We start from the raw sequence: 26,308 nt of genomic DNA, 5'->3' as shown, positions 1-26,308 counted from the left end.
GTAAACATTTGGGGTAACACTGCTCAAACCAAGACCTTTTGCGGGTCACATGTCAAAGTGATATTATCCCTGGAGAGTGCAGTGCATGCTACTGGGCTTTCTGAGGAGAACCTGGAAGGGCAGAGCAGTTCTCAGCACGCGCTCTGAGTAACAAGTCCCCTAACCATCCCTGCTTCTCAAGCTGTGTGCTCTTTTGAGCCTCTCTGCTTTCAACACGTCATTCTCCTGACCACTTGGAGCAAACGAGCAAACTGTCCCTCATGAGCCTCAAGCTCGAGGAGTCTCAAGCTTCCTCCACCATTGAAGTTTCCTGGAAGAACTGGTTTTCAGATCTCCTGTTTCGCCAAGCCACTTCAAGGCTGAGCTAGAGTTCTGTGTGAGTGTGGACTCCACCTGGACCATTAGCTCTGTCTACTATGCAAAAAACAAAAACAAAAACAAAAACAGGCCTCCTCGGCCAAGTGTGCACGCCGAGGCCTGTCATGGAGGCTGAGAGTCGAAGGGTATGAGGTCAACCAGGGCTATCCAGAGAGACCACCTCAAAAATCAAATAGAAAGAAAGGGAAGCCTCTTGGAGGTTGAACTGTTTCTTGGTACAGTCTGAGTCACTCATGGCCCGATAAACAGATGTTGGAAGGAGATGAGACATGGAGCCTCTGCCCTGTCTAGGCCAAAGCTAAGGAATATGAGTGACAGCGTCTGTCTTCCCAGAATGTCTGCTGGAGGTACTTGGGTAAAGAAATCCAGGCAGGAGATTTCTGATGTCTCCTATCTGAAAGCAAACAGAAAGGAAACCGGGCGAGTTTAAATGTTCATCCTGTTTGTCAGTTATTTTAAGGTGATTAAAACAGGGCGGTGGTTGTTAGATGTGAGCACTCTACAATTAGAGACCGAAGCAGACAAGGTCTATATATGTCGGCCGTGGAACATCTGAGAACAATATTGAGATTATTTATACATTTACAGAACTCTAGAGGTTTTCTTTTTGCTTACGTTTTCCCTTCCATTTCCCCTATACAGGATGGGACGGGTCCTCAGAGCATCTCTGTTCCCCAGGGAAGAGCAGGGAGGTTCATCCTGACTCCAGCGAGACTCCTACAGTCGCCGAGCAAGTCCACCAGCCTGAGAGCCTCAGCCAGCCAGTGTCTCCCAGAACCTCAGAGCCTGAGTCCCAGGGCATATCTAAAATGAAGCCACCCAGTCAGAGATGTGTGTCTCCCAGGGAGAAGGCCTCAACTCCTCCCGACTCCAGCAGGGCTTGGGCCGCTCCTGGGGACAGCTCTCCTAGCACTAGGAGAATAGCTGTCCCCATGAGCACAGGAGCAGCACCAGCTACTGCCATCCCACAGGCCTCCCTTGTGTCCCAGGAAAGGAGCAGAGGCCTCTCAGGTCCCAGCAAGGGCCTGGGAACTAAAGAACTCTGCATACCTAAAAGCTTGAAGGACGGTGCTCTGCTCGAAGACACAGCTCCTGCATCTGGAAAGATGTCACATGCCAGCAGCCCCTCTGGGCCAGTGGCTACTGAAAGGACCCTGTCAGGAAGCCCAGAGAACCCTGTGACAGACATCGACAACTTCATTGAGGAGGCCTCTGAGGCCAGGCTTTCTCAGTCTCCTCAGAAAGCAGACTGCAGGGCTCACGGGGACACTTTTGAAAGTCAGCCACCAGGTGGAGCTGGGAGCAGCAGTTCCCACCATGCTCAGATGGTCAGGAGTGACCAGACATCCTCCCCAAGGAAGACTGGAGGCACAGGCTCGCCCCCACCCCAGCAGTGGGCCCTCCAGCCTTCCGTCCTGGATTCCATCCATCCTGACAAACATTTGGCTGTGAACAAAACCTTCTTGAACAACTACTCTAGAAATTTTAGCAATTTCCACGAAGACAGTATTTCCCTTTCAGGCCCGGGCGGCAGTTCAGAGCCGTCGCCCTCATCCATGTATGGTAACGCTGAAGACTCATCGTCAGACCCTGAGTCTCTTGCTGAAGACCCAGGAGCAGCTGCCAGGAACAACTGGTCACCTCCTCTGTCTCCTGAGTCCTCCCCTAAAGAAGGTAGCAGTGAGTCTGAGGACGAGCGAATAGAAATCTGTTCCACAGATGGCTGCCCTGGGACCCCAGTGACTGCCCCTCCTCCTACCCAGGTTGCACTCTGCCCAGTTCTGCCAGTACAGCAGAGGGCTGTGTGCAAGCCAGTGGGGGACATCTGTGAGAGAGCCTGCTTCGTGCCAGGAGCCTCACGCACTTCCATCCCGGACTCTTCTCAGCCATTTTCCTTCCTGGATGTAAGCTCTGAGGAGCCGGAGACATGGGCCAGCATAAATGCTTCACAGAACCACATGCCCGTGTGCACAGAAGGAATCATGGACGTCACTAGCACAAGCTCAAACATGGGAGACAGCCAGTCTTCCCAAATGACCAGACATTGTCGAAACGCACCATTCGTGCTTGGGAACCCAGATATGGTAAATGATTTGGGACGTGACCTGCTGGATGAGGGAGCCCCAAAGGAAGGAGCAGCTGCTGCGAGTGTGATGCGCAGTGTGTTTGCCCTGGGGGCCGAGGGCCCTAAGAACGGAGAGGCGGTCTTGGCAGATCTACACATTGCCGAGCGCGGCAACCTGGAAGACTTGCTACAGAAACCAAAAACAATCTCCAGGAGGCCTATCCTGACCTGGTTTAAAGAAATAAATAAAGACAGCCAAGGCTCACATTTGCGGAGCACATCTGAGAAAGAACAGTCCTCGATGCTGGCTCTGGGTCCTGGCTCGAAAGCTAACATGGTGAACACCGGCCACAGAAAGGGGGTGACTGTGCCTAAGAGTCCTCCTTCACGGCAGAAGAGTCAGGAAAATAAAGACCTGCCCCCCAAAAGTCCAGTGGAAACACTAGGTAACTGTCAGAAACCCAAGTGCAGCCCTAAACTGAAGAGACTAAACAGCAAAGGCAAAGCCAGTCCTGAGGTACCCGTGGCCATTTCCACTAAGGGCAGCAGGAACGACCACAGGAAGACCTTGCCTTCACCCCAGGCCTCCCATAAAATGTTTTCTAAGGCAGTGTCACACAGGCTCCACATAGCTGACCAGGAAGAACCTAAGAACACTGCTGGGGACACCCCCAAGCCTCCCCAGTGCGTGCCGGAGAGCAAGCCACCCCAGGCTGCCTTAGGGTCGCTGAGGACCTCCGCATCCGACACAAGCATTAGAACCTTTACTTCGCCCCTGACCTCCCCCAAGCTTCTCCCTGAGCAGGGTGCAAACAGTAGGTTCCACATGGCTGTCTACTTGGAATCTGACACAAGCTGTCCAACCACCTCCAGGTCCCCTAGGAGTGGACCGGAGGGCAAGGCGCCCCATGCTAACTCTGGGTCAGCGAGTCCCCCAGCATCGAGGGCCAGCCTAGCCTTGGCAGGGATCAGGCAGAGCAAGCAGTTCACACCGGGCCGAGCAGACTTGTTAGTATCAGAAGCAACCCAGCCCCAGGGCATCTGTGAGAAAGGAGCTGAAAAAAAGGTTAGTGATCCTCCACAAAGGACAAACCAGCTAAAAATAGTTGAGATTTCTTCTGAAAGAGTGCCAAAGAATGCATGTGGTGACAGGCCACCCGAAAGTGACAGAAAGGGAGGGTTCTTGACCCAGAACAACTGTCAGGAGAAGAGTGCAATCAGACTCCGGCAGTCGGAGGAATCGTCCCCAGAGCATACACCCTTCCCTCCCTCTCAGGCCTCCCAAGTGGAACGGGAAATTCGATGGTCTTTCAGCATGGCCAAACCGGCCACCTCTTCCTCCTCCTCCCTGCAGCTGCCTGCCAAATTGCCAGAGTCCTTCCAGGGCAAATCAAGCCAAATGCCAGCCTCCGTTGGGGTGCCCAAGAATGGGGTACCCATAGGCCTGGCCGGAGAAGAGAGCCCCTACTTCACACCGAGGCCAGCCACCAGGACCTATTCCATGCCAGCCCAGTTCTCGAGCCACTTTGGACGAGAAGGTCCTTCCCCACACAGCCCAAGTCACTCGCCTCAGGACCCGCAGGTCCCTGCGATGGGTGGTAAGCTCTCTGAGAAGACAGCCAAGGGCGTGACTAATGGACAGGGCGTATATAGTGTGAAGCCTCTGCTGGAAACATCGAAGAACCTGTCACCAGTGGACGGACGGGATGTCAGTGCAGACCCCGAGACGAGCTGCCTCATCCCAGACAAGGTCAAAGTCACCAGGAGACAGTACTGCTGTGAGCAGAGTTGGCCCCATGAATCTACCTCGTTTTTCTCTGTGAAGCAGAGAATCAAGTCTTTTGAGAACTTGGCCAATTCTGACCGGCCCACGGCCAAGTGTGCCACATCCCCGTTCTTATCCGTAAGCTCTAAGCCTCCCATTAACAGACGGTCGTCTGGCAGCATCCCTTCAGGGAGCCCCAGCGATATGACCTCGAGGTCGCTGAGGCGCAGCTTGAGTTCCTGCAGTGAAAGCCAGAGTGAGGCCAGCAGCCTTCTCCCGCAGATGACGAAGTCCCCCTCCAGCATGACGCTGACTGTCTCCAGGCAGAATCCACCAGACACTAGTAACAAGGGCCCCAGTCCAGACCCAAAGAAATCACTTGTCCCTGTGGGAATTCCCACCTCCACAGTGAGCCCAGCCTCACCCAGCAAAAGGAACAAGTCCTCTGTGCGCCATGCCCAGCCCTCTCCAGTATCCCGATCCAAGCTCCAGGAGCTGAGAACCTTAAGCATGCCAGACCTGGACAAGCTGTGTAATGGTGAGGACGACTCTGCCAGCCCAGGGGCTGTGCTCTTTAAAACCCAGCTGGAGATCACCCCCAGAAGGTCGAAAGGCTCCCAGGCTACTTCTCCAGCTGGCTCCCCAGCTAGAGGCCATGCAGATTTCAATGGTTCAACCTTCCTTTCATGTCCTATGAATGGTGGGACCAGAGCCTACACAAAAGGAAACAGCCCTCCAGCCAGTGAGCCTGCCATAGCCACTGGATCCAGGGAAGAGGGTGAATCTGTGTGGGCCACGCCTTCTGGGAAAAGCTGGTCGGTGAGGTAAGTGCCCTCCCCTCTTACTCAAACAGGCCTGTGTCCTTTGGGAACACTTTCAGGTTTATAAAACAGTTGCAAAGCTGATGAGGGGAGCCCAGAACGACCTCTCACCAGCTCTTCTAACCCCTTATCTTACACAACCCTGGTACATTAGTGAAAAGTGAGGATTTGACCCCAAACAACCAGCCCAATGTACAAACACACAAACTTCAGATCTCGCTGAATAGATTCCACCAGTGTCCTTTTCGGTTCTAGGATCAGATCCAGACACCAGACTGCATTTCAGTCGGTCTAAGTCATGGAAGCCACATATGCTTGCCAGTGGGTGGCTCTGGAGACAAGAGTAACAATGTGGGGGAAGGGCGGTGCCTCAGGGAGTCTTTGGAACTCCAAAAGCAGCTGGACCTAAGCGGGAAATTCTTAATGTTTTAAAATGTTTCACTGGGGCCTCCAATTTCTAAACATGCCACAAGTTATCTGCTAAACTCCTCTACTGGTCCCCAAATATCCTAGAGGGGTTCTCAGGCTCATCTCCCACACTGTCAGTGAAAGATATTCATGCTGGCCTTATAGGGTTCTCTAGTTAACTGTGGAGCAGAACCTATGCCCAACAGGAGGCAGATAGGTCGGAAAGTGCCCACAGCATGGCAGAGGAAGACCTTCCAGACAAATCCTTAGGAAATGGAGAGGCTGCTGTTTGTTTGATCTTTGTTCAATGTATTTTTTTTCCTTAGTTTGGATCGACTCCTTGCCTCAGTGGGGAACCAGCAGAGATTGCAGGGCATTTTATCATTAGTGGGTTCTAAATCCCCCATCCTCACGCTCATTCAGGAAGCGAAGGCGCAATCAGAGGTAAGTGGGGTACACAAAACTGAGGTATGGAAGGCAGGGCATTGGTGTGGGGGGCATGGGGGAGGGGCGGGTGCTGGGCTCTGTCTGTCACTTCAAGCACTGCCAGGGGCCTGAGTGCTGGCCCTTACTGCGGTGGGAAATGTTGGATTGGTGTCACTGCTATCCTAAGTTCCCTGCAGCAACTGTTCACCATGCTGAATGACCACGAACCTCTGTCCCTTTTAGTGTGGACATAAACTGGTAGGTGGAGCCACCTGCTGGTGAGAGGTGCACACTGTTATCACCCCGAGTAAGAGCCTATAAGGTCAAAGATTCAGAATGTAAATGAACCATTCAGCAAATAGTAGGAACAACAGAGAGCATGGGTTCCCATCTAGAATGTTCCTCGGGGGACAGCTGAAATCGAACCTCGACAGATGAATATTTGTTGAAAAAGGCAGATAGGAATGAATGAATGATACTAACATTGACATCGCATTTACAAACACTGTCCCAGTACCCCGTATCCTCCTGGGAGGTTTGATGTTTCTCAGTTAAGGAGCAGCCTTGGCTTCTCATGGGCTGGGCTGGTGCGGATATGGGGGTGAGGTAGGGACCAGAAACATATACCTATCAGTTCCCAGTCCTTTCAGACTCTCAGCCCACTGGAATGTTCTGGGACAGAGTCTCGTTCTTTCTCGGGTCTCTTCGCTCCAAAGGTGTTATAACAGATGAAATGTACAAGGAGCCGAGAAAGGCTCAACCAGACACATGCATAAGATCTGCATTCTTAGAACTGGAGTGTAGACAGAATGTCAGGTGCTGCTATTAGATTGATACCCTGAGCAAGTGTGCAGTTCTGGGTCAGGGAGCATTCCCACTTGTGTTAGAACATAGTTTTTTTTTTTTCTTTTTTTCCTCTCTTTTGTGGTCAGTAGATTTGAGAAAGGAGAGAGTTCAAAGCTATCCTGACCCTGCTATCTTTTTTTTTCCTTCCCCCGGAGCTGAGGACCAAACCCAGGGCCTTGTGCTTTCTAGGCAAACGATCTACCACTGAGCTAAATCCTCAACTCCCTGACCCTGCTATCTTTGTGCTGCGTTTCTCTGCTTTTCCCCAGAGAGAACAGTACACTAAAACCGTACCAGCACAAACCAATAAGAGGCCAAAATCCAGCCTGCTTTTCTGACTACCATACACCCAAGCCTTGAAGGGAGTGCCCTGTTCACCTGGCATTCCAATGCTGTACCAAACTTCCCAGCCAAAATCAGACCTCATCCTCAGCTGCTGATACACTTGTTTCCCCTAAATGCCCCCCCACCCCCCAGAAATTAATTAAAATACATGGAATTTTTGATGGCAGTATGCTCGTTTTAAAATAACACTATCACAGCTCTAGGAAGTATTTGCCTTTCAGCATCTGACTGCCTTCCAGAAGTTGTGCAAAAACCATTCACTAAGCCACATGCTCCTGCACTTGTTTAGAGAGCCTAGTGGTCAGCGTCTCCTTTTCTGTCCACTCCTCTGGATGACCGAAGGTGCCCAAGTCTTCATGACTTACCCATAGAACTAAATGTTGTTCCATCAAATGTCCTGATCAACTGACCCCTCGGGTGATTTTCTGCTTCCTTTGCTCTCAATGAATCAATCTTCAGAGTGTTATTAGTTATCTCTAATAACAGTGTCTTTGACCACCTTGAAGCCATTGATGGTTACTTCATGCAAAAACCAAGCAATGCTGGAGCTTAAATGTTGAATCGTCTCTAAAATGGAGGGTGACGTCAAATCCCAGACTGCTTAACCAGTTGTGTTTAACCTTCTATTTCAAGATATCGTTTGACTGATGCTTGAAGCAAGACAGCCTCAGGTCATAAAACCCAAGAATGCTAAGAATGTTCTAAAACACTACTGAGAATGCTCTAGTCTCACATGGTTGACAATTTCACCCACTTTATTTTATGACTACAGTTAATCAACTGTACCTGCAGATAACTCAGGAACCCAAACATGGAAACACTGATGTATAAAACATGTCTGCAGCACAACGCCTGCATCCTGCCTCTTCACTCTGATCTTTCTGTTGTAGAAACCCAGGTTTGCTAATAACTGTGGACTTAGGGAGTGTAGCTCAGTTGATAAGAGTGCCTGCCTAGCATGCACAAGGCTCGGACCCCAGGAGTGCATGAAAGCAGGCACGATAGCACATTCTGTCATCCTCATCCCTGCAAGACGGAAGCAAGATCATACCATGATCAGAATGCACTATGCTTAAAAGTCTACCTCCGATTTTCAAGCAAAGGTCAGGAGTAAATGATTGCTCCTGGGAACATAGCAAATTTGAGGCCAGCCTGGGCTAACTGGACCCTGTCTCAAAATAATAATACACAAAAACTATAGACATAGGAAGTAGGCACAAAGAGCTCCCTACACAGCAGAAGCATGTACCGTGCTTGAATCTGGAAACGCAGCAATTTTCCTCAAATGGCCTGAAAACTCGGGGACCCAGGAAGGCTCCATCCTCATTCATGTTCACCTTTCCAGGGTTCCACAACTGCAGAGACGGCTCAGCGGTTAAGAGCACTGATTGCTCTTCCAGAGGTCCTGAGTTCAATTCCCAGCAACTACATGGTGGCTCACAACCATCTGTAATGGGATCTGACGCCCTCTTCTGGTGTGTCTGAAGACAGCAACAGTGTACTCATATACATAAAATAAATGTTCTTAAAAAAAAAACTGCATATAAATCACCTGGGGCAAATATAGAAGTACAGGAAGGCTAAGCACAGGAAGGCTAAGCTGGGCTCCTTCACGTTTCTGGGTTAAATCAAGAATTAGTAAGGGTGTGTGTCAAGCACTTAGGAGTTTCTCACTCTGGGTCCAAGGAGCAGAGAGTTAACTACTGTCTGTTTCTCTTCACTAGACTAAAGAAGATATCTGCTTCATAGTCTTGAATAAAAAAGAAGGCTCGGGTCTGGGATTCAGTGTGGCAGGAGGGGCCGACGTGGAGCCAAAATCAGTCATGGTAAGCCACAGTGTTACAAGGCTCTCGGGGCGTCCCAACATAAGCAGCGAAATTTGGTGGGGACAGAAATTCTAATCAGAGATGGCTGTGTTGGTCCCCGTTAGCAACATGAAAATCAGAGCATGAGGAGAGCAGTACACTGTATCTCCACCGTCAAAGATGAGTGTGTTTACAGACAGCTAACGTGACATAGAGGGCAGATGCGGTATCTGTCAGTGTAATTACCTGTATTGTGGTCATTTATGTTTAGGCACAGGAAGGGGAGTCAAGAGCCCACACTTGCAAACAGTAGCACTTTGAAATCACTTGGCGACCTCCAGGCCACATTCACTGGGCAAGCCGTTCATCTGTCTCGCTGTTCTGGGGATGTAAGAAATGAGCGGCCCTATGTTGCAGAAACCAGTCTACCCTGCACACTGACAAAGCAGGCGCTTTCTCCTTAGGAAGTTTGCTGTGAGGAAGCTCCTTGACCATAGATTTATAGTTACTTTCTTCTCTAACAGTTACCAGAGCTATGGGTGAATTTGTTTGCTTTTCCTTTCTGTCCTAGGTCCACAGGGTGTTTTCTCAGGGCGTGGCTTCTCAGGAAGGGACTGTGAGCCGAGGGGACTTCCTTCTCTCCGTCAATGGCACCTCCTTAGCTGGCTTAGCCCACAGTGAGGTCACGAAGGTTCTGCACCAGGCAGAGCTGCACAAACACGCCCTCATGATTATCAAGAAAGGGAATGACCAACCCGGGCCCTCCTTCAAGCAGGAGCCTCCCTCAGCCAATGGGAAAGGCCCTTTCCCCAGAAGGACCTTGCCGCTGGAGCCTGGAGCTGGTAAGTTGTCCACAGATAGTGAGCAGGGTGTGAGCAGCTGGTTGATAAAGTGTGCCGTGCTGGTCTGTGCTGGCACTAGACCGTACTGAAAAGATAAAGCAGGCTAGTGAAATAAAACGGCTTTTGTAATGGGATTGGGGTTAAAGGAGGTTTCCGAACAAGGCGTGTCCTTGAGAGACATCAAGATTTCTGTTTCCTGTTTTATTAGAATATAAGAAAATGAAGGGATAAAACGTGGTTTTGTGTTTGAAAATTGAGACTACAGCCTTTATGTGCCAGGAGCTTAGAAGGGGCTCAGGATGGTCTCACCTGACAACATCCACACTAAGAACTAGTTCTGGTCCAAGCCCAGGCTCCTACAGCCTTCAGATAAAATCCCTTTAGATTCCCTCAGCAACCCCTCACAGTTCAAGGCAGGGTGACTGGACGCCTCTGCCCAGTGGCCTGAGTTCTCCCTGAGAGAGATCTCCTTCCAATCTGCAGTTATACTTTGCCAGGCTGCAGAGGGTGTCTGATGTGGGCCTAACTGTAGTGGAGACACCCGGAAAGATGTTTAACACCCCGATGAGGGGTTGGGGATTTAGCTCAGTGGTAGAGCGCTTGCCTAGCAAGCGCAAGGCCTGGGTTCGGTCCCCAGCTCCAAAAAAAAAAAGAAAAGAAAAGGAAAAAAAAAAAAAAAGATTTCTCTTTAAAACCCCGATGACCAGAAAGTCCCCTGCTCGACTAAAGCAGACATGAGTCTGTCTAACAACGCTGTCAGGTGACTACAGGAGGGAGCCCAAGTTGGTAACCACTGTGAATGGATCCTTTCCCCTTTTTAACAGCAAGTCGCCCCACTAACAAAAATTATGCCACTCCCAATAGTAGCAAATGTCTTTCAGGCCACGCAGATTGGCTGTAAACTGTAGCAAGGACCTGGCTTACTGTTGGTTCAACTGTAGTCCTAAGAGTTATATCAGGTAGTAGGCAGTTTCATTCATTCATGGTCCTTTTCTTGCCTTCCAAGCAGCGAAGTACACCTTTCCATTCAGCTTCTTAGTACAGACTTAAGAGAACTAAAGGACAAGCGTACAATTCCTATTCCGTCCCCAGCCTGGCCTTCCCAAACAAGCTGTAGAGCCAATATCACCATGGAAACACTCTCCCCACGCAAGAGCCAGATGCCAATGAAGGATGCCAGTGTTAGGGGGGCAACCAGGCTCCAAGCATTCAGGGTTTCCCCTCAGAAGCACAAAAGGCACAGGGCAAGGAAGGAAGCCCCCACCCGGTTCCAGGGAGCTTCCCAATCAATTATGACAGTCTCTCATGACCCAAGCACTTCAGTGCCTTTGCTCTCAATAGCAGATGGTGACATTCTGTTGCTATGGTAGCCAGGGTTGGCAGGAAACGGAATTTGATTCACCGAGGGTGACTTCCATCCTCAGCAGGATGTGTGCTACCAGAATGTGAAGCTTGACAAGAGCAGTTTGTCTCCTGGCAGTTGAGCCCGGGAGAGAAGCATTCTCTGCACTTGCAGGAATGTACGGCAAGCAAGCGTTGAGCCCAGTAGGCTCCCTCCTGGGAGGTCAGCCCTGACGTTGGGATCAAAGGTTATAAACACTTGCCAGCAGACAAGACTCAGGGATGACCAGAGTCCATGGTGCCAGAGGCAATGCATTTGAGGGGCACTGGACAGGTGGCACGTTGCACAGTCAGCCATTTTTATCTTGACAAACACCTTTGCCGCAGGGAGAAATGGAGCTGCTCACGATGCGCTGTGTGTTGAAGTGCTGAAAACCTCTGCTGGGCTGGGATTGAGTCTGGATGGAGGAAAATCGTCTGTATCCGGAGAGGGGCCACTGGTGATTAAAAGGGTGTACAAAGGTAAAGTTTATCTCCATGAAAAAGCCATCCCACCTGTATGAGAACTAAATATGGTTAGTTTATGGAGAGCTAAAGTGCTTTTTGTGGCTGCATAATCTCCAGGCGTGTTTTGCATGTATTAAAACTCCCAAGGCCCAGGTGGGTACCAAGGACAGCAGTATGGTCAGCTATACCAGCAGGAGCACTTACTGTCAACCCAGAATCCGGTGATTTTAAATACTTGACTGCAAGAAAAGGGAGGGAAACGATGTTGAATGGTTTCTCCATGAACTTGGAATTCGCATTTTATGATCTTGGGAAACTGGGCTAGAGGACTTTTTTTTTTTACAAGTGTGTATGGTATGCATATGTGTATGCATGTTCACATGTGTGCACATGTGAAAGACCAATGTTGCTATCAAGTATCTTTCTCGATCGCTCTCCACTTTCTTTCTGTGGCAGAATGTCTAGATTGCCAGTTGGGATCACTCACTTCAGAGTGCTTGGCTTACAGGGTATTCACACGTGTGGGTTCTGGAGATCCGAACTCTGGTCCTCACACTTGTGATCAACTGAGCCATCCCTGTACCATGAGGGAGCCCTTACAGTGTTCAGATGCCTAAGCAGTCAGGAATTGTGTAATTATATGGCTGATGTCAGCACATAAAACACAAACAGACCTGAAACTCACAAATAGGTCAGATGTATAAGAATGTCAGATCCTCTGGAGCTGAGTCACAGACAGTTCTAAGCTGACATGTGGGTGCTAAACATTGAGCCCAGGGTTCTCTGGAAGAACAGCCAGTGTTTTAACTGCTGAGCCATCTCTCCAGCCCCCAAAACTCATTTATGGTTAGAGGATGTAGACATGAAACTGGTTGTTCTTAGCTTAAGATTGTGTATGTGTGTGTGTGTGTGTGTGTGTGTGTGTGTGTGTGTGTGTGTGTGTGTGTGTGTGTGTGTTGTCAGACAGGGTCTCACCATGTAGCCTGGCTTGGAACTCATAGAGATCTAATTGCTTTTGCCTCACTGATTTGCTTTGATCAAGTTTCTGAACTTGTGGTCTCTTTCTGTAATTACATGGCTACTCTGAAACATCTCTCCATTCCAGACACAATGTTAATATGAGCTGTGCTTTAAAAAAATAAAAATAAATTAGGGAAGAGAGGCCAAAACTGTCAACTTATGCACCCCAAGCAGCCACGGGACCAAGAATAAGCAGCAGATGCCAGCCTAGGCCGAACTGGTGTGCTCTAGGATTTCCCAGTGGGTAGAGCCTTTATCACAAGACCATCTCTGAAAGATTCACCTTCCCAAACCAAGGCCATCCTTGGCCCTTCCCTGAACCTGTCACATCTCATCATTCTAGATCTGTCTTCCGTCTCTGCCAAATACATGTGAACAATAAATTTCTTGAGTCTTAGGCAATTATAAAACCTTTCCACCTGGGCAGAGTGGCTTACGCCTGCAGTCCCAGCACTCAGGAGACAGGGGCAGGATTGTGGCAAGTCTGAGACCAGCCTGGGCTTCATATAGGGAGATCTAGGACAGGAAGAGCTACACAGGAAGACCATGTCTAAAAACAAAACAAAATCAAATCTCTGTAGAAAGGAGAAACAAAGCCCATGGTAGTGTTGGCTCAGAAATGTTCAATCAGAACTGAAGCTTACAGGCCCACCCAAGTGTAGGGGCTGAGCACCTCCTGACTCTGTGGGACTGCCAAAGGTAGGTATCCAGTGATGGGAAGGACTGGACCCTCCCCTGACAGGAACTAGAAGCAAGACAGCTTGTGTGGTAGCTTACACTAGCATCCAAGACAGGCTGTCTCTGTTTATGGCCCCACATGCTAGCAGAAAACAGGCACAAATCTGGAGTCAGGCATGCTGTGTGCAATACATAGTCAAAGCAGTACTAGGAGAGGAGAACCCCCATACTCACTAAGAGAGAACAGAGAATGGCATAAGGGAAGCATGAAGCGATTCATGTAAGCGTACTCACACAAGTATCAGCTCGCAGAAGAAGAAGGCAAAGTCCCCTGAGAGCCCATTAGAAGCTAAAGGCAGGCTACCCAGAGTCCCGGCTTCAGGCAGAGCAGTGCAGGGTACAGAATGGGAGCCCAGAGAGCCTTGCCAGCCCAAAAGCCCAACAGGTGGGCATTCATCTCTCTCAGGCTCTTACCTTCTTTTGTAATCAACCGCAATCACAGGTACATAAATAGCACTTTTTGTGATTCAAAAAAAATGTGTACGGTATACACCATGCAAGGGCAGTTGCCCAGAGGGCCAGATGTTGGAACCCCCCAATACCAGAGTTATTGGTGGTCATAAGCCACCAGATATGGGTGCTGGGAAGTGAAGCTGGGTCTGAACCCGGGTCCTCTCAAAAAGCAACAGCACTCCTAACTGCTGAGCCATCTCTCCAGCACCTTCTTAGCGTTTTTATTATCTTGTGTCTGGCCATGATGGTCAGAGGACAAACTTCAGGAATCAGTCTTTCACCTTTACCCACTGAGCCATCTTGTCAGCCCTAAATACCTAAAATGGGCTTCAGAAACATGCATCTGCTCGGCTTTTTGAGATCTGCGATTTCTAAGAAAGTTACCTTCCCCTCTCCAGCCCCAGAAGTTTCTATTTCAATGCATCTTTTCTGCGGTAACATTTTCTTCCCCAATGCGCTTTAGGTCTGTATACAGTAGCAGGGAGGAGAGAGAGGAGGGCTTGATTGCTAAGAGCTCGTAAATGTGTTTTAGCTTCTACAAAGCTGTAACACAGGAATGTGGGAAGCTCTGTACGTTGGTAACGTTGTCACCACAGTCCCCACGACCTGATGAGCAGGTAACCTGTGATACTCAAAGCCAGACAGCTGACATTTTGGATGATATCGTTTCTATGAGCTTGTTGGATGTTTGTTGGTGTTCGTTCCTTCCTGGTTTCCTTTGACCAACTCTGTATTTGCTAATGAGGCTGTGTTTTTAATTTAAAGTGATTTTACTGTTTGAGTACACAGACTTTACACCACCGTCACAGAGGCTGCAAATGATTCAGACTGGAGTGGGAGGACCCACCGCTAAGTTTTATAACATACTGGCTGGTAAACACCACTCCAGGCGAATCAGGCAGAATTTAGAATCTGTATCCTTTGTGTGTCTCAAGATGCTTATGAACGACTTTTTCAACCAAATGGTAGACACTGTTAGGAAAAACAAAGCCCCTGTGGAGCATACCAGTTTGTGGAGAGGTCAGACCTTTCTTGGCCAGTTCATACATCTGTACCTTCATAGTCGGACATCAACTCCAGCCAGGTGAGGGTGTGCTAGTGCTAGCAGAGAACCCTGAGACAAGCCCTTCCCTGGAACGTGCTTGTGACTCACGACGGCAGTGGTCCGGTGGCAAAAAAGGAATTTGTGGTTCTTTATTATAAATACATTGTCTTCCCTTTGTGAATTGTGGGCTTGGGACTTGTTTATATTGGAGGGACTGCTCTAAGTTAAATAATACAAAATAGAGAGAGAATGTCTGTTTAAAAGAGAGAAAAGGAAAATAGTCCCCTAGCCTAAGACTATAGAAACATCATTGAGGAATATTTACCATTTAAACTTTTAGCTGCCTTTTTAAAGATGCAGGTGTTAACAGTGGGTTCTGCGTTTGTTCTGACAGGCGGTGCGGCCGAACGAGCTGGAACAATAGAAGCGGGTGATGAGATCCTAGCCATTAATGGGAAGCCCTTGGTCGGGCTGGTGCACTTCGATGCCTGGAACATCATGAAGTCTGTTCCAGAAGGGCCCGTGCAGCTAGTGATCAGAAAGCACAGGGATTCGTGAATTTTTCACAGGGATCTCCTTCCCTAGATTTACTACTTTACCAGAACGACTTCTCTAAACGATGGGTTCTTGAATCAACAAACAGCTTAGACAGATTCCATGATTGTACTTTTACAATGAAGCCCGAACTCTGGAAACCACCTACCTGGACCGTCAGGGCTGGGAGGGCATCATTTCATTCAGTGCCTCGGATCAAGAGTGGACGTGCTCTTCATCTGGAACGCCTAGCTGCACCCTCACCTCCCTCCTGCCACCTCTCCCAGCATCAGTCCTGGTGAGTAGGGACCAGAGGATAACACAAATGCCCCAGCGAAAATGATTTATGTATGTAGATTTATATAATTTTGTAAGTAAATGACAGTGCTTTTAGGTACATGCAGTGGAAGGCAGAGCTACGTATGTTACCTTGAAAAGGAAAATGAGACGTAAAGAAAATGAATTTATGACCTAATTGTTAGGCAGAGCTCAGGAATCACCCAACAGTGAAAAAGAAAAAGTGCTATTTTTTAATGAACGTAATGTATGATACGAACTAGGAAGTTCTGATGGTTTTCTGTTTCAGAGTGTAAGTCATAAGGCCGTTCCAGAGCGACAGTTCTGACGAGTTGCAATAAATCGCTGTGAGCTTCCCTTCCTGGGAGGAAGTTCTAGCCCGAAAGCACCTTGCATCTAGTTTTCAAACTTGAGTACATGGTCGAATTCAAGGCTGATCAACACAAAAACAGGCAAAGTTGTCAGCGTGTTTCTGTTTCCACACACATACATGCACCCCCACCACCACCACCACCACCACCCCCCCCACCGGAAAGGAATTTGAGAGTTCAATCCTTCGACTTGCAAACATAGGCATTCTGTGGTCCAGACTGAGGAGCATCCTCTCGGGGAAATTTCTTGTTAGCTTTTCTCCTTTCCCCTCCAGACCTAAAGAAGCTGGACTACAGTCCAGCTCTCTTCCCTGACAGAGATCTGCGGTGGTTCAACTTCTTGCTATTTTGGTTTTTCCTGTTTTGCAAACTCTTCCTCTTGCTAAAACTAGGGTCCCACTGATCATTTTGACTCAAGCTGCTTGTAAAACTCCTCCGGCTTGGCTGCCGTGAACTTCTTCGAAGCCCTTCCTCCTCACAAGCTGGCTTTTCCTCCCTTTGCACTGACCATCATTTTCTTAAATTCCAAAGCCTCGCCAGCTTCCTTTACCAAACAAGGAAAATGGAAAAACAGGGTGAGTCATTCTCAAGGAAAAGGACTGCACAGTGTTCACCACCCTCTCCTCAGGTGGTGCCACCCAGTGCTGGGTCCTGGGGTCTTGGGTGGAAACCTCGTTTTCAAATCACGCATGCACAATGCTATGGTTTCGCCGCTCTGGTTAACAGCTGGGTCTAGGGGAAAGACGGCTGAGGTGCTTGAGCTGCTGTTGCCTTCGTACGTCATCATCTGAGCCCGATCCTGCTGGCCGCCTGCAGAGGACCCAAGAGAGGGCCCGTAGGCGGACGCGATATACCTGGCTCATTTTCAACAGGTCTCACAGAGAAAACTACAGTCCAGGAGTTAGCTAGGAAAACTGGCTTAGCATCTTCTTTTCCTTACAGTTACAAGTAGGATACTCTTAAGACGTCAGTGCAAGGTGCATGCTAGGTTGTCGTTTAAGTCTCAAGGGTCAGTTTTCTGCTTTCTTACTTGAATGATAATTTTAAGTCAGCACGGAAAACCATTTTTTTCTTTCCTTTTTGTTTGCCTCTACTCCCTTACAGTCATGCCTATTAAGTCCTTTGTGAACAGACAGGACTTCCGGGAGCAATGGCCTCTTTCCAAGTGTCCCCAGAGCTCCTATCTGAAGAGTACACGGAGGACTTGCTACACCATGTTAAGTCATCAAGCATTTGGCCTGGATCTTCCCAGCTAACTGGGAATGTAAGGGAAGAAGCAAGAGCTAGCCCTGTCTCTGACCCTGAGATAGAAAGCTATTTATTTGTGTTCAGTGTTCAAGGCATGACTAGTATTGCTGATTAGTCTAATAAATCCCCACACTTCCTGCAGTGAACACTAATGGTATTGTTCTAACCCTTTTTCTTTCTTTGTATGTGGTCAGTCACTCACAGTAAGCTATGAGGTAAAATGTGTTACACAAATCGTAGTTGTAAGACAATATCGTGAAGGCTCATGTAGGTTGGGTTTCATTCACACCCTCCCACACATATCGCATTACATTGTAGGGTTGACTTTAATTGGCACCACACTTGTACATTATACATTATTTATGTAAGATAAAATGCCTTATATATTAAAGAGTAAGTGCAATAAATATGAAATGGCCTGTACATTTTAAAAATGTTGCCAAGTTATGTAAATCCACCTCTCTGTAAACAATTTTTTAAATAATTTTCAAAAAATAAACACTGCTTACTACTTGGCTTTGCCTCGTTGTTATGCGATGAGTAATACCAAGGCTCTTTTTACTGTGCTGTTTATTCCGTATCACCTATACAGGTAAGAGGCAAGGGGAAGCAGCACACCTCTAACATGTCTCCATCTGGCTCTCACAGATCCCTGAGCACTTCTCACTACATCTTAACAACAATAGCAACTGCTGCTTTCTCCCATTTAAGCCTGATCCATTCACACTTCCTCTCACAACAGACAAGACACACACACTAGCTAGCTAGGCCTGGATCCTGGCCAGAGTCTTGGAACCTATGTCTGCTATTACTGACACATCCCACACCCACAATGAAGAATGCCACTATAAATCCCCGATTTCCAACTTCCACCCGACCCTCTTTGCCACTAAGCAATTATTTGCCAGGTTTTCCTCTCATTGTTCACGAAAGTTTTCTCTTCCTCAGAGAAAAGCCTATGTTCCTCCTCATACTTGCTCTGGGGTCCTGCTTCACAGGGTAAAATAAAAACCATCTTCTCTATTAAGGCTCTGAAGAGACAAATACTACAAAAGAGGCGAGAATATACATTCTCGGGGCTGGAGAGATGGCTCAGTGGTTAAGGGAACTGACTGCTCTTCCAGAGGTCCTAGTTTAATTCCCAGCAGCCACCGCTCTGGAGCACACCCATACTTCAAGGTAGCCTGAGGTACTGCGCTCCTGTCTCCAAAAGAACAAAACTACAGCTGTTAATCCCAGCACTCGGAGGCAGAGGCAGGTGGATCTCTGAGTTCAAGGCCAGCCTGGATTACAGAGCTAGCTCCAGGACAGCCAGGGCTGTTCTACAGAGAAACCCTCTCTCTCGAGAAACCATAAATAATACATAAGTAAATAAAACGGACAGCAAAAAAACCAAAATGAGTAAAATAGTTCAGGTAAAGTCATACCTAGAGGCAAATGCCCTCCATCCTTATTCTTCAGGAAGACAAAGAATTCATGTTGATAAGAGAGAAGTTAAAGTCTGTTAAATCCTGTGCAAAGGAGATATGCCCAGGAAAAGAACTGTGTGAGTTTTTTTGGTTTTTTGTTTTGTTTTGTTTTGTTTTAATTTATTTTATTTATCTAAGTACAGTCTTCGGACACACCAGAAGAGGGCATCGGATCTCATTACAGATGTTCGTGAGTCACCATGTGGTTGCTGGGATTTGAACTCAGGACCTCTGGAAGAGCAGTCAGTGCTCTTAACCACTGAGCCATCTCTCCAGCTCTGTGACTTTAAACCTCAAAATGAGCTCAAATACATAAGAATGACATAAAATGACCACATGAAACTAGAAATATGCATAAGTCCAATGTTTACTCGGGAAGCGGCCAGGCACAGTGATACAAATCTGTAATTCCAGCACCTGGGAGACAGAGGCAGGAGGCTCATCACTTCAAGTCCAAGGCTAGCCCACACTGCAGGGTAACATCCTGTATAGAAAACAAGTGAAGAGAACACAGTCCAAAGTGCTTGTGCTCACAACCCATTTAAGAAGCCAGGTATGGTGTATTTTTGGAACCACAGCTCTGAAGACATGGAAACGGGGTGGAGGGTCCCTTACCTAGTACCTACCTAAGTAGTGATCGTCAGACCAATGAGACACCAAAAGTGAAGGTGATGCTCCTGAGAGTGACCAACACGAACATTAAAAAAACAACAGGGCTGGAGAGATGGCTCAGCGGTTAAGAGCACCCGACTGCTCTTCCATAGGTCATGAGTTCAATTCCCAGCAACCACATGGTGGCTCACAACCATCTGTAAAGAGATCCGATGCCCTCTTCTGGTGTATCTGAAGACAGCTACAGTGTACTTATATATAATAAATAAATAAATAAATCTTTAAAAAAAAAAAAAAACAACAAAATAAACCCATACAACTGGGGGGAGGGGGGTCAGAAGAGTCATTAGAAACAACCGTTCCTAATGAAATAGCAAACCAATACCTCAGACAGACAAGAGAACAAAAGGGGGAAATGTCTAGAAGCCAATACAAAGTAAACCTGGGGGAGAGCCACAAGCAAAGCTACACACACCAGTTACAGCGACAAGTTCTGGGCTCAAATGGAAGATCTTGCTTCAACATATATGGTGAAGAATGACTGAGGAAAACACCCTACATCAGCATGTCCTTCACACACATGCACACAATAGATGCACATACCTACACATGTAAAGAATAGAAGATGCAATGGCGGGACTGCGGAATACTAAAAGCCAACTTGCCTGAAATTAACGAGAGAAAAAAAAAAAATTGAGACACCACTTAAAAGAATTTGCCACTTTCAGTTAATACTGGGAGAAATATCCAGAAGGCATACAGACAAGAACATATTCACAAGAGATAGAATATCACAAGTACCAGGGTTTGATGAGAATACTTTATACCAAAAAGAACGTTCAAAACAGAAAAGAAACCAAATGTGACTGAAAAATTTTAACCCAACTGACTTCCAAGGAAAGGCCACAGACTATGCTCAGCATACAAAAGCTTGGGATACATTCTCACAAACAGACAGGAAGCTCTTGGACAGTGGTCTTCAAACCTGTGGGCCAACACGGGTTTTACAACTCAGAAGAGTAGCAAAATTAGTTGGGAAGTAGTTTTATGATTGGAGGTCACAACTGTATTATGAAGACTGTGTACTAGAGGGCCGCAGCTCTGAGGAGACATGAGCACAATCGGGGACAATTCTCGATGAGCAGTAAGTGTATGCACCTGAGGAGTGCCAAAGATTAAAACAGTAGTAGGGCACAGAGGGGATGCTCTTACAGTGCAGATATTACCAAAAGTGAGGGGTGAGGGTAAACTGCAGCACAGCTCAGCACTTGACCAGCACATATGTCTCAGGCTCAATCCAAGACTGCCAATAAACAAACTCTGCTCTAAGGATGTTCTGAGTATAAAGAGAAGAAACAAATACAGTATTTTAATTTGCTCACCACCAATCTTGACAACTAGATTGTTGATATGGACAAGACAAGGAGAAGCCTCACAGCTCTACATGTGAATCTGAAGGATCAACAGAAAGCCATGAAGTACTTTAAATTTTTTGGTTAATATAGTAAAATACATAAAATGTTAGAAGAGTACAGTTCAGAACATTAATTGTATCTGAGTGTATCGCCTCTGCCATCTCCAGATGGTCATCGTCTTTATTCATGAAAACACATATTCCGTTTTTTTTTTCTCTAAAAGCAACACTCGAAGTAGAAGCAGTACACCGAGTAGGAGAATAAAGTGTAGCCTTGAAGCACTATGTCATGGAAAACAATCTGGCTCGCTGGAGACATTGATGATTCCAAGTAGGGGGTAGGAATGTACAAAGTAAACCTAGAATCTCTTGCCACACACCAAGAGGTCATCAAAAGACTACTGGAACTATGTAATAAGATAAATCAGAAGAACCAGGCTTCAGAGATGGCTCTGTGGGTGGCAACATTTATCTCTAAAGCCAGTTGACCTGACTCTGATCCCCAGAACCCAAGGTGGAAGAAGAAACTCTTAAAAAGTCTCGGTGTCTGTCTGTCTGTCTCTTTCTCTCCCCCTCCCTCCCTCCTTCCCTCTCTCTCATTAACAGAACTGTATTCATCCAGACAGAAAGCATTTTCTTTTTAATTTCTTTTTATGTGCATTAGCTTTTTGCCTGCACGAATGTCTATATGAGGGTGTCAGATCCCACCAGAACAGGAGTTACAGACAGTTGTGAGCTGCTATGTAGGTGATAGGAATTGAACTCAGATCCTCTGAAAGAGCAGCTAGTGCTTTTAACTGCCGAACCATCTCTCCAGTCCCTCAGAAAATGTTTTTTAGAAAGATCTTTGAAGAGAATTGCCCAAAGATAGGAAGTTTGAGTATTAATGTGGATAATAGGATATATAAAATGTCTATGGCAATATATGATGTACACAACTAGTTTACAGCTATTAAACAACTATAAATATATTTATTTATTTAAACATATAAACAACTGCCTTTTATGTACATGTGTGTACAGGTAGCCATGGAAGCCAGAGCTGAAGTTATAGGTGACTGTAAACAAGTATCCAACTCTGGTCTTCCGCAAGCTGAGCCATCTCTCCAGCTGCTGATGTCATAAATTCTTTAGGCAGGATCAGGAAGTTAACTTCTTTGAAAACAGGCAAGTAAGCTCTAAGAATGTATCCTACCCTTCCCCTGTGAAATGTGCAGGAAGGTACTGGAGATAACAAACCTTCTAGGGCATAAAGGTGCCACTCCACCATCCCCATAAACTCCAGGATTATCTGGGGACAGAGGCTCACAGCTGTAATTCCAGGACACCCAGGCTACCCTGAGTTTCAAGGCAGCCCTGTCTCAAAAGGGAGAGGAACCGAGAATAGGGGCAAGGGGAAAGTGCAGAGGAAGACAACCAGAAACCAGAATGAGAATTCATCACCAGGTGGATAATGGCACAAAGGTTGTATGTATGTGTCTCCTTATGAAAGTACACACCACCACTAGAAAAGAGTCTCGCTGACACAAGGAAACCAAACCCTGGACACCCTCCAGAGTTAATACCCAGTTCCTGAGAGATTAAAAAAACAAAACACAAGGGGTTGGGGATTTAGCTCAGTGGTAGAGCACTTGCCTAGCAAGCGCAAGGCCCTGGGTTCGGTCCCCAGCTCCGAGAAAAAGAAAAAAAAAAAAAAACACAAAAAAAAACTTATTAAGTTACACAGTCTGAATTCCATAGGACAAACATTCCAGTGACGTGAACAACCATTTCACAAGAAGAAAAAAAGGAAGCATTCTGAGAGAACCTACAGATTTAAAGAAATGAAAGACCTGAGTAGAAAAAGGGAAATCAAAGACACACCCGGACAGGAAGGCTGGAGCTGGAGGGTACCCCTGAGCAGCTTCTCCCAAGGCTGTCTCGTGACCCTAACAGCAGCTTTAAGTATATCTGCCTGAACTCATTAACCTATTTTTTTTTATTTTAACCTTGCTTTTAGTAAAATATTCGTATGTAGGTATATCTATAATCCATATTTGGTCTTTCCAATTATTAATCATATCTCCTGGAAAAGAATAGCTAGTCTATACTCTAACCCCCAGGCAAGTATCTTTAGCACGACAATTAAGATTCCCACTCACTGGGTGCAGAGAGACAGCTCAGATTAAGAACATCCACTGCTCTTGCAGAGGGCCCAAGTTCAATTCGCTGTACCCGCATGGCAACTCAACTACCATCTGTGGCTCCATGTCCCAGGAGGCATGACATCCTCCTCTGGCCTGCGGCACCAGGCACACACACGGTACAACACACAGGCAAGCAAAACATTCATATACGTGATATGCATAAAATTCAGTTAAAAAAGAAACCACTCCATTGGTTCCACATTCAAGCACTGTATGTTCTACCTTCCTGATATTAAGGAAAAAAAGCAAACAACATGCCGATGCTTCCGACTGAGAAAACCAGTCACACTGCAAACACAGGGATAAGTCCTGAAAATGAATACATAAGGCTCATTACAAAATATGAGAGAAGAACAAATCGAAGTCTGCAACCAAAATGCAAATCACCAGTAAAGATACTAAACACTAGGGCTGGAGAGATGGCTCAGCAGTTAAGAGCACTGACGGCTCTTCCAGAGGTCCTGAGTTCAAATCCCAGCAACCACATGGTGGCTCACAACCATCTGTAATGGGATCTGGTGCCCTCTTCTGGTGCATCTCAAAACAGCTACAGTGTACTCATATAAATAAAAATTAATAAAAAAAAATTTAAAAAAAAGATTCTAAACACTAACAACCTGTGGTGCTGCCACACGAGCTGAGCAAAAGTCAACCCTGACGATGCCGTCTCCATGAGTGCGGAGGCCAATATCCATGTTACTGGTAGAGGTAACTAAGTCAGCACAGACCCTAGAAACCAGCTGGTCATCACTGGTTATTTTCAATGTTTACTCTTGCATGCAGTCCATCTCTGTGAGTTTTCCCTACAAAAGTCAGAGAACATAAGTTGTACTCTCAAGACTACTTCCAGTAACCGAGTATGAGAGAGGAATCCCCTGTCGGGAGCTAAGCTATACATCGGAACCACTCAAAAAGACACCGTTTACTTTAAGCACACTACACTTCAGCGGTCCTTGGTGTCTATCCACTCTGGGTGTAAATGCACACCCAGGTCAGGCTGAGGGTAAGTGCACAATTAAAACCATGTTACCACCCACAGCTCCCTGAAGAACACTTCAAGGTTAAGACACAACTCTGCCAGGGTTGCTCGATGCATGGCACAATGACCTTACAAGACGGGTCCAGGACTCGTTTGTCGGTCCTATACGACAAGACAGAAGGACGGAGTGCCGTAACTGGCAGCAGCTCTAACATCCACCATGGAGGCCACACGTTTAGGTTAAATGAACTTCATAAATTTCTCACACAAATGCATGGCTCCTATTTCCCAGCCGCCCCTGACAGGCATGAACCCTGAGATCAATAGGCTGAAGGGTACCACTCACCAGATAGATCCATGCTTATTTGTTGAGTGATCAAAGTTAGGGCACTTATAGTTATATGCCCTCTGGGGCCTGAGACGGCTCGGCAGTGAAGAGCACTGGCTGCTCTTTCAGAGGACCTGGAGTTCAAATCCGAGCACCCACATGGCAGCTCACAGCTGTCTGTAACTTCAGTTCCAGGGGACTGACATCCTCACACAGTCATATGTGCAAGTAAATAAGTGTACTTAAAATAAAAAAAATTTTTTAAAAAAGCCTAATGATGGACTAAATCAGAAGTTCCTAGTCAGTTCTGCCTCAGAGTGGTAGTATTCTAGGCCCTTAAACATATTTATGCTTCTTCTAAAAGAAGCCAATCTCTCACATCTCTATCATTTAAATAAATTACACTGGTATATCCTCTAAATTGCCTGAAGAACTTTTTGCATATCTGCTGCTCTGGTTGTCTCTCAAGAAAATAGCCCCCTCCTGGTGCCCGAGTAGGAAAGGAAAAAGTGTAACTGGATGCCATCCCTGTTTACTCAGTCACTCTGGGATCAAGGTTTCAGTAGCTCCTAGACGTGGGAATCTGAGCCGACTAGGAATGAGAAGTCGCAGGACTTCGCAGGCACACAGAATGTCTCCACACAGCTTCTGACAGACCACTGGGCTAGTTCAGGTTTGGTGTGGTTCCTAACAGAAAGCTCATCAATTAAACACTGCACAAAGAAGCCAAAGAAAATAGTAACTGTTCATTCTCAGACACAGCAAGCACCCACACGGACCTTATAAAAATCCACTGCCTCTGCCACCTTGGGTAACAGCTTTTAACTGTGACTAGCAGAAAGGAATACTAGTGCTAGCACACAGAAAAATGATTTCCATTAAAGAGCCATCATTCTTGCTTTTAAGAGGCTCCTGCCAGACACGGTGGTGCACTCCTTTAAACCCAACATTTGGGAGGCAGAGGTGGGTGGGTGTCTGTGAGTTTGAGGTTAGCCTGGTCTACATGGTGAGTTCCAAGACACGAGACAAAAAGATAAAGATGAGATGAGTTAAGAGATACAGAAACAGAGAGCCAGGCAGACACATAAGCAACGGTTTCTGATGTAGAAGTTTCTCCTCTGGTACTGGAGCCACTCAGAGGCTGAGTCAAGTGTAAACACCATCCTGAAATACAGAGAGGTGCAGGCCAGAACCCCAGTGCCTATATATCACTGTCTAAGTAAGTCTGTTACAAACATCTATTCTTCCTGTTACTTTACTTCTCAACTCCTGCAAAAGAAAAACAGTAAAAGCTTCACCAAATAAAGAAATGTCAGTACAGCTGGGTGCTGGTGGCATACCTCTTTAATCCCAGCAGGACTCAGGAGGAAGAGGCAGGCAGATCTCTTGAGTTCAAGGACAGCCTGATATACAGAGTGAGTTCCAAGACAGCCAAAGCTACACAGAGAAGCCTTGTCTCAAAAACAAAGGGGGGAGTGGGGGCTGGAGAGATGGCTCAGCAGTTAATTGCACTCCCTGCTCTTCAGAGGACCTACCTGGGTATAGGTCCCTGCACCACATGATGCACTTTTCTGGCCTCTGGCAGGCACTCCCCAAGTACACATACATAGCATGCAAGAAAAACACTCATACTCATAAAATAACAAAATTAATTTTCTTAATTTATTCTTTAATTTCAGTGTACTAGTGTCAGTTTTCTGCTTTTTGTAAAAAAAGAAAAAAGAAAAAAATATTTATTGCCAATGGTAGTATCATTTAGGAAGGAGACAGGCTATTTTAATATCTTTCCCTACATATCATTATAAAGGGGATGGCAAACCCATTTAGTGGCAAAAACTCTCTCTGCCTGCTTTCTTAGTGTTTTACCACCTTTTATTTGTATTGTCAGTGACAGCTTTCATTCAGCAGAATTGAGTTTCTGCAGCAAACACCGTATGTGGCATGCCAAGTGTAAGCATTTCCTAGCTGGCTCTTTCCACACAGTTTACGCAAGACGTGCAGTTGAAATGTTACCGTGCCATACTAAGTAAAACTTCACCTAAAGCAAAGCAAATAACACAAAAAT

The 26,308-nt window shown here is 46.7% G+C and overlaps 1 protein-coding gene across 8 annotated transcripts in view; it reads left to right on the top strand.

Annotated features, from left to right (window-relative positions):
• Positions 1–17,770, top strand: part of Pdzd2 (PDZ domain containing 2) — a 386,938-nt gene extending 369,168 nt beyond the window's left edge. For 7 of the 8 annotated variants that reach the window (NM_022940.2, XM_087632881.1, XM_087632912.1 and 4 more), the window contains 6 exon segments: positions 1,021–5,032; positions 5,764–5,881; positions 8,779–8,880; positions 9,431–9,701; positions 11,430–11,564; positions 15,200–17,770. In NM_022940.2, coding sequence (NP_075229.2) covers positions 1,021–5,032; positions 5,764–5,881; positions 8,779–8,880; positions 9,431–9,701; positions 11,430–11,564; positions 15,200–15,363 — 4,802 coding nt within the window. In that variant the 3' untranslated portion in view covers positions 15,364–17,770. 8 annotated transcript variants of the gene reach the window in all.
• The last annotated feature ends 8,538 nt before the right edge of the window (positions 17,771–26,308 follow it).

This window comes from Rattus norvegicus, chromosome 2, assembly GCF_021556685.1.
Source record: "Rattus norvegicus strain SHRSP/BbbUtx chromosome 2, alternate assembly SHRSP_T2T, whole genome shotgun sequence".
Classification (NCBI taxonomy): domain Eukaryota; kingdom Metazoa; phylum Chordata; class Mammalia; order Rodentia; family Muridae; genus Rattus; species Rattus norvegicus.
This window is presented reverse-complemented; position numbering and strand designations above follow the sequence as displayed.